Raw genomic sequence first — 8,440 nt, 5'->3', positions numbered from 1 at the left:
AGTGATTCTGTCCTAATTCCCTTACATATTAATGGTGGAGTTCCCTTTAAAATCCTAAATGATTCCCTTTGAGCTAAATTGACCTGTTTCCCTTACATTTATTATAAAAAAACTTGACCTTCTAACACTAGCACTCTCTACTTCTATTTCTGTTCCTGTTCTACTTCTACTTGTTTTCTTTTTATTTATAAAAAAACCCCAAAATAAATAAATAGACCCTCTAACACTAGTGTTCTCTATTCTTTTTATATTCTAGCTACTTGTTTTCTTTTTATTTATTATTATTATTATTATAACTTGCTACTTGTTCTGCATTAGACTAACTGGGATTTATCACAGCACTTACATATTGTTGCTCTTTTGTTGGTTTGATTGCATCTATTGTCCTCATTTGTAAGTTGCTCTGGTTAAAAGTGTCTGCTAAATGACTAAATGTAATGTAATCTAGTATGAGTGAAATATGGACGTGCTATATCTGTCATGACATGTTGCCACTGTCATGTAACCTACCAGTATCAGTTGTGTAGCTTCACTGCCATTCACAACTTCTCTCCCATGGTCTCATGAGATAATCAAAGTGTCAATCAGATATTCAGAATCTTGACTGGAAATAGCAGGTCACCTGGGTACATTTTGCCTAAAATGTTAGTTGTTGAATTTGGACACGTCTAACATACTGTTTCAAGTAGGCATATTCAGATGCATCCCTCTCGACCTCATTTTATCTAAAGTCTATACAAAAGATGCAATACCCATGTGTTCTTTCAGAGTTAGAGATACTGTCTTGTTTCCTGTTTCAATTCATAAAAAAAAAAAAATCAAATTCTGTCCATAGATGAAAGAAAACCATCACTGAAATGGTTGTTATAGCTGGTTATTCCCGCGGGAACGCTGCCAGCAGAAAGCTGGAAGTAAACCAAAAGGAATGAATGTTCCTGTAAATGCTTATCCCAATGTTTGTTTAAGGCCAAGATTGAGACAACACAAAAAATGTCTGTGGTCTTGTTTTATTCCAGTTTACAAGAAAAGATTATTCAAGAAAGCTATTCTATTGTAATACGTATGTAAGAGTATTTTAATTGTATGTTTTTTTCTATTTTTTTGTTTGTAAGAACTTTATCCATTAATCCGCCCATCTAGTTCTCCAGCTTGCCTATTATCATAAAAAAAAATGTGTAATCACTAAAAGAAATGGCTGAGTTTTTATGCTTTGGAATAGAAATAATAAACATGTATAATAAACACAAGATAATAAATAAGTTTATGACACTTATATGACATGGCTCAGCATGTAGTATCTTCAGTGTAATGTTGTTGAGATACAAAATAACCAGGAAACAAGGTCAGTTTACAGGCGCTGACAAAGGGTAAAACAGTTTACTTTACTCTCTTCTGGAGTTGTAATGTATTTCCTGTTTACACATCGCTTGATTTTTTTTTCTTGCTCAAAAGGTGGCAACAATATTTCAAAAGGCTATAGCTGAAACTAACATTCAAGGTTCCAGAGCAGTGTAACTTATCGTAATGTCGCACACCAAGGAGAAAATGATCACAGTGCATATTGACACTCTTTTAGTTTCACCCCATCATACTAAGACATGCTTACAGTACAAAAACTGAAAAGAGACCCCATCAGCACAGAAGATGGTTGTGGACTAACAACTTGCTTCATTATATATTCATACTCCTTGTGTATGTTCATGTGACACATACTTTTTTTGACTGTGACCTGTAATTGCATGGTAGGGCCAAAAAAAAGTCAATGTGTTCAGAATGGAGATGGCAAACCTGATTGTATCCTACTTGAGCCTCATGGTCTGATTTACCATATCTAACATAAATCTTCAGGAAACTAATCTGTTCACTGAAAGGGATAGATCATTTACTCACCCTCATGTTGTTCCAGACCTGTATGAATTTCTTTCTTCGCTTGAGGTTGTGTAAGGGCCTGTTTACACTTCAGTCACCTGGTCACTTCATGCGTTATCTCAGATCGGATAGCTATAGATATAAAAAGTTTATAAAAGGATGGATGGAAACAAGAAGACTAAAAAATAAGACTTATTCTTAAGACTTAATAATAATAAGCCCCCCACCCTCCAATTTTAACACTGGCAACGGTACAAAAATATTATATTTTAGAGCCTCTATAAAATAAATCTGATACTGATTGTTTGCATCCACACAGTAAGGTGATTCAGTACACTCTTAAAAATAAAGGTGCTTCAAAAGGTTCTTCACAGTATTAATTTCTATCATTTCCCAAGGAAAAAAAATATACTGACTCCCAAGCTTTTGAATGGTATATGTAGCCTATAATGTTACAAAAGCTTTTTACTTCAGATAAATGCTGATCTTTGGATCTTTTTTATTGGATCTTTCTTACTGTTCAAAAAATGTTTGACTGGTAGTGTGTGTATGTATGTGTCACACTCAGGGGCTTCATGCACTCATGATTTTTCAGGGGGCACGAGTGGGGGGGGGGCTCGTCATGTGACACAGCAGCCACAATATCACTGTCTAACTGATATAGGCTTATGTTTTATTTTATTTTTTTCCTTTTTATTCGAAATATTTCCAAACGTGTATCAGGAAATATCTCGATTCTCAAACATGTGCAAGTGAATGCGTTTTTGTACCAGATTGTTACTCGTGGGTGACAAAGTAGAGTAATAGCGTAATCTATTAGCTACACATAAAACCCCGACTTTTTTACTTAAATAGGCCTACCAGATATGGGTGTCATGCCATCAAATATTTTAACACGACTGACTTTGTATTTAATGTGAATTTAATAACATTATTGTAAGTTAGGCTACTATATTAGGCTATAACATTTTCATTTTACAGAGAGTAAAGAACATTTAAATGATCAAAGAACCTTTTCACTTCAGTCTAGCCAGAGTTCAGGCACTCTCAAAAACTCCAATTTAAATCAGCTGTTTACACTGTGAAATGAATATCTTACTTACATTCCTACGCACATCTGCACAGTCAGCGAGCAAGTGAACAAAACACCGCGTTTCAGCGATGACTCATCTGAACGTCTCTGATTGGCCATTGCATTCATAAGCTCAACAGACTCGTGTGTGATTGGTTAGAATGCAGCGCTGTACAAACGCGTCTGTCTCTGGCTCAGTGCCAGCTATTTGAATAGCAGCTGATGCTGTGCCGCACTAAACGATCTAATCACACCGGTGTGATTGTATCAAATATAAAAAATATTATTTGGCTATTTTTTGTCTTTTGGAAGCTACATTTAAAATCCATTTGGCTCAGAAAACTTCAGTCTAGCCAGAGTTCAGGCACTCTCAAAAACTCCAATTTAAATCAGCTGTTTACACTGTGAAATGAATATCTTACTTACATTCCTACGCACATCTGCACAGTCAGCGAGCAAGTGAACAAAACACCGCGTTTCAGCGATGACTCATCTGAACGTCTCTGATTGGCCATTGCATTCATAAGCTCAACAGACTCGTGTGTGATTGGTTAGAATGCAGCGCTGTACAAACGCGTCTGTCTCTGGCTCAGTGCCAGCTATTTGAATAGCAGCTGATGCTGTGCCGCACTAAACGATCTAATCACACCGGTGTGATTGTATCAAATATAAAAAATATTATTTGGCTATTTTTTGTCTTTTGGAAGCTACATTTAAAATCCATTTGGCTCAGAAATCTGAGGGGGCACGAAAACGTGGGAAAAACCGAAGAGGAAGAAGTTGGGGTGAAGCATCTTTATATCGGTGGAGCAAAATACTTAATCGCTCCGGCTATAGCGCATTGTGATTGGATGTTTACGCTGTCAATACAGGAGACAAACCAATGGGCCACTGGCTGCTCGCTGTCCCTGCGCGATGGTCCTCTGCAAAAAAAAAAAAAACCTTCTGTCGGCCCCTTAAGTGCGTCGGCCCACCGGGATGCCCGATTACCAATCCAGCCCTGATTATGACATTATGATTATCAACTTAATAAAAGGATATCTTAAGAAGGACAGTGTTATTTCTATAAAGTTGAATACATTATTATTATCCTCATTCTTTTTATTAAGTTGAAGTAAACAATTAGTAGCAGTAAGAACTTAAGTTTCTCAATGCGCATGTTGCACACTGCAGGATTGTGAAATGTCTCGTCAGTTATGCTTATGTGTAACACTGTCAATTATTCATTTGACCTTATTGTTATTATTGCCATGAAGATTTAATATGAAAACTCTACAGGTGCATGATGTATGTGAAGGCGGGGCATGGCTTTGAAAGCGAGGGGAGAAGGGGGCGAGGTGCTGTATGCAAACACGTCCAAGAGAGAGATGGCAACGTCAACGCGCATAATGATGAGCCCATGGAACCGTCGGGTGTGAACGCACTTCTTCCTCCCGCTGGTGATCGACCCCTAGGTTTACATATCTGATCATCTGACACTGATCGGCGCATCTCACTCGAAGAGACCACGAACGAAGCAGAAGCTAAGAAAAACAAATCATTCAAGTGCTCTCCTTTCGGTCTGCAGGAGGGACGAGAGGAGACTGCCTGCGCTTCCCCGCATCATACTCTTCCTCGCGCTGCTGATTCCCCATCACAATGGCTCTGACCATCTGCACCAGATTTACGGACGAATATCAGCTTTTTGAAGAGCTGGGAAAGTAAGTGCTGGATCTTCTACTGCAGGATCATTGCATTCCTGTGCATTTGTTGTATAATATGCACGCCTGATGTTACTGAACGCACAATGAAATGATGCGGCTGCGACGCGTCTTCTATTTGACAGCTCCGCTATAATTGCAGCGATCGCTTATAATAACCTTGCCGTGAGCGCTTGATTACACAGTCTCTTGTCTCAGAGCTTTGTGAGCTGCCAACCCAGACGACATTCTTTGACAATCACGGGCGCGTTTGGAACCCGAACGGAACGTTCCAAACGCGCCCGTGATGCCCAAAATGCAGTGTGTAGGTAGGCACCGCTCTAGGTTTTGTGACGCGGCCATTGTGATCATCACGTCAGATATCTGAACAGCTGGGAAAATGTACATTTTAGGGGGGTGGGGTTCGGGCTTTTCCCCCTAAAGACAGAAATACGCATGGCAATGCGACAACAGTGCAGACACACGTTCCCATACCGTTAATTATCGCGTTGGGGATTCCTCGCGTTGCGTTTGACTGGGGAGGGGGAGGGTGCACAGAGGCCACATCGGTGGTCCCGATGTGCAAGGGTTTCAGGAGATAGCCTACACTAGTAGATTTCAGCATGTGATCTATTTATTTCTGCAATCAGATCTAAAACGACCCGGATTGAGTTCGTCTTTAAGCCCATTGTGACCTTAAATTGAAATCACTTGAATAATGTTGTCGAAACGTCTCTGCGCCATCTGCGCGGTGGCATCGTGTAGAAAGATTGGGCACCACAGCTTGGCTCCCCACTGTTACATAGAGATGGCTATTTTTCTATTTGCAGTTTTTGATTTTCATAAAATAGGCTAGAAATGATCATTGATCACAATGATCAAGTCGGAACAAAAGGTTTGGCGTGTATTAATTATTTTTTGTATACGTTTTAACAGCGTTTCCAAACAATGTTTCACTAGCGACAAAAGTACAATTCCAAATCAGAGTGCGCTAAATAGACGCTCGCGAAGTCGCTTTTACCTGAGGAGGTTACTATAGCAACAATATGCTGCTCGAGCACATTCCATTAGGATCAGTATATCCTCACATTTACTAAACATTAGTTGCTTACTATCATTAATTATTACTTTATTATGTATATATGCACGTCACAAATATGTACAAATGATCAAAACAAGACAAAATTAATATTTTAAATATAATCCATGAAAAATGTGGATGGTTTGCACAGGGATAGGCCTACACCTGTATTTATTGTTAAATATATTTTTTATAAGGTAATTTATACTTTCTAATTCCAAAAAGCATACAATACACACACACACAATGCAATTTTAATATGCTTAAAATAAAAGCATTATTTAAATGTTTTTGTAAACATTTAAAACATTTTATATTCTATAAGATACACATGCATGTATAGTATAAATGTTATAATATATACTATAAATATAAACCAGATATGGTTATAATAAATAACATTATTTAAATCATTTTTTTAATGATTTTGTAAATAATTTATTGACCCCTAAAGGATTGTCTTTACAGTAAATAAATTATAGTAATATTACACATTCACACACACACACACACACAGGTTTGTTTTTATGGTTTATGGGGACTCTCCATAGGCGTAAGGGTTTTTATACTGTACAAACTGTATTTTCTATTGTCCTACACCAACCCTGCCCCTAAACCTACCCCTCACAGGAAACTTTCTGCATTTTTAGATTTTCAAAAAAACTCATTCTGAATTATTTATAAGCCTTTTGAATTACGGGGACACTGAAAATGTCCTCATAAATCCCCTTCTCGTTGTAATACCTATGTCATACCCATGTTATTATACAAATTTGTGTCCTCATAAACCACATAAACATGCACACACACACACACACACACACATATATACATATATGGTGAGGTGATTTAACCTTTAATGTAGAATTTTTACGTTTTTTTCCTCAAAATTATTACCTTTTTTCTTATAGTGAAATTTGGGGAAAAATGCATCATTGTCTCATTCTGTATGAGTGAAGAACAACCACACCAGAGGGGACATTTAAGTTGGCATCCCTCATTTCCAGCAAGTGGACACACAGATTTGATGTGTGCATGCAGTCAGCAAATATGCTAAACAATTTCAAAACTCCCACACACATTCATCAAACACACACGGACAAACAACCTTGGAAATTCGTAGTTGTGTAACATTGGAAGCGCTCAGGCTGTGCCTCCATCATGGCACAGATTCTGCTCTCCATGCCATATGTTCTATCTGTTCGGAATCAGGGCCTCGTGCCCATTTTTTCCATCACCGTCTTCTCTTTTTTTCCCTCTTCTTCAGGGGTGCGTTCTCTGTCGTGAGGCGATGCGTGAAGATATCATCCGGCCAAGAGTATGCGGCCAAAATCATCAACACAAAGAAGCTGTCAGCCAGGGGTAGGTGACTTTTATTTAGTGTGCTGTGCTCCGTCAGGTGCGATGCAGGACTTGAGTACAGTTAATGGAGCATCTAGTGCAGCTGAACATGACAATATTCTGATGTAAGAGCAGCACATCCGGTTGAACTGGGATAACGCAAGAGACTATGCATCTGGGTCTCATCTGGAGCTCTGTGCATGTGCTCTGACGTAACAGATGCTTGCGTCTAAGCATAGCTGTGAAGAAGCTGAGGGATTATGTGTCTCAGAACCACATACATCCACATATCACTCTGAACACTGTATATGAATGAGTCTGGATGAAGTAAGTTGAGTGTTTTGTGTTTTTGTGTGTATAAGCATAGTAACATGTGATGTGTGTGTGTGTGTGTGTATATATATATGTGTGCTTTCAATGGCTTTGGCTGGTCTTATCCCCTGTTGGAAAGTGAGCGACCCAGTTCTTTCAGATCTGTCAGTGTAATTGTCGCTGCCGGCCTGTTTGCCTGCAGGCTCTGCTGCTATAGGGCAAAACAACCAATCACCCTCCTTCCCACCCTCAGAACATCCAATCATTTCTCTTCTCCCACAGCATCTCTCCTCCTAAGGGCCAATCATATGACTCATGTTGCCTTTCTCTCAACAATTCCATCTTTGTGCTTTAAAGTTTCCCCTTTTTGAAATGTGAATTTGGCATGGGAAATCGAGAATATTTTTTGGATCATTAGGATTGAATTACATCCCCCTCCCTTTTCTGCAAAGTGGGACTGAAATGGACACCTAGATTCTGGGATCAGTGCTGGTGCATGCTGGGATAGCGTTTCCAAAAATACAGCATCGAGTGGTGTGGCAGTTTATGTTGTATTCGTCTCTCTCTCATACTCTCCGCGCACTGCAGTGCTCCGCTGAACTGGATGCTGTTCCGTGTCAGAGATGGTCTTAACCTCTTTCCACGATAAGCCCAGGAACTGCGATTTTATGAGCACACACATGTATATAAATGCCACTGCACACAGACACACACACACACACACTGACACTAGATCCTTGCAAGTGGGATCGTGACCTCCAGTCCTAGATTAATGCAGGGTAAAGGGTGACATTTAAGGATGTGAGGTGATTACTGACAGGTCAAAAACTGCAGTTTTTATATCACAGTGTTGTTTAAATATGCAAATGAGGCAGTATCTAATAAAAAGTACACTAATTTACATATTTCCAGAACAGAAATGTGAACATTGGATGAAGCCAGGTTCAAAACAAACTGTTGTAAAAACCTTCAGAATAAAAAAAGAAAAACGGTAAAGTTGGGTGTGTGTAAAAGGCATGTACTGTAATTGAAATCTACAGACTCAAATAGATAAAGTGCAATAAAATAAACACAAGTTGATTTGGG

The 8,440-nt window shown here is 38.9% G+C and overlaps 1 protein-coding gene across 1 annotated transcript in view; it reads left to right on the top strand.

The window, feature by feature from the left end:
• The first annotated feature begins 4,230 nt into the window (after nucleotides 1-4,230).
• The window catches only part of LOC107562980 (calcium/calmodulin-dependent protein kinase type II delta 2 chain-like), a 38,552-nt gene continuing 34,342 nt past the window's right edge, over nucleotides 4,231-8,440 (top strand). The window contains exons 1-2 of the mRNA XM_016247750.1: nucleotides 4,231-4,641; nucleotides 6,969-7,063. Of these exons, the coding sequence (XP_016103236.1) occupies nucleotides 4,580-4,641; nucleotides 6,969-7,063 (157 nt within the window). The 5' untranslated portion in view covers nucleotides 4,231-4,579. The remainder of the gene's footprint in view (nucleotides 4,642-6,968; nucleotides 7,064-8,440) is intronic.

This window comes from Sinocyclocheilus grahami, unplaced genomic scaffold, assembly GCF_001515645.1.
Source record: "Sinocyclocheilus grahami isolate Dianchi unplaced genomic scaffold, SAMN03320097.WGS_v1.1 scaffold852.1, whole genome shotgun sequence".
Taxonomy (NCBI): domain Eukaryota; kingdom Metazoa; phylum Chordata; class Actinopteri; order Cypriniformes; family Cyprinidae; genus Sinocyclocheilus; species Sinocyclocheilus grahami.
The sequence above is the reverse complement of the archived record's forward strand: the minus strand, read 5'-3'. Positions and strand labels throughout refer to the sequence as shown.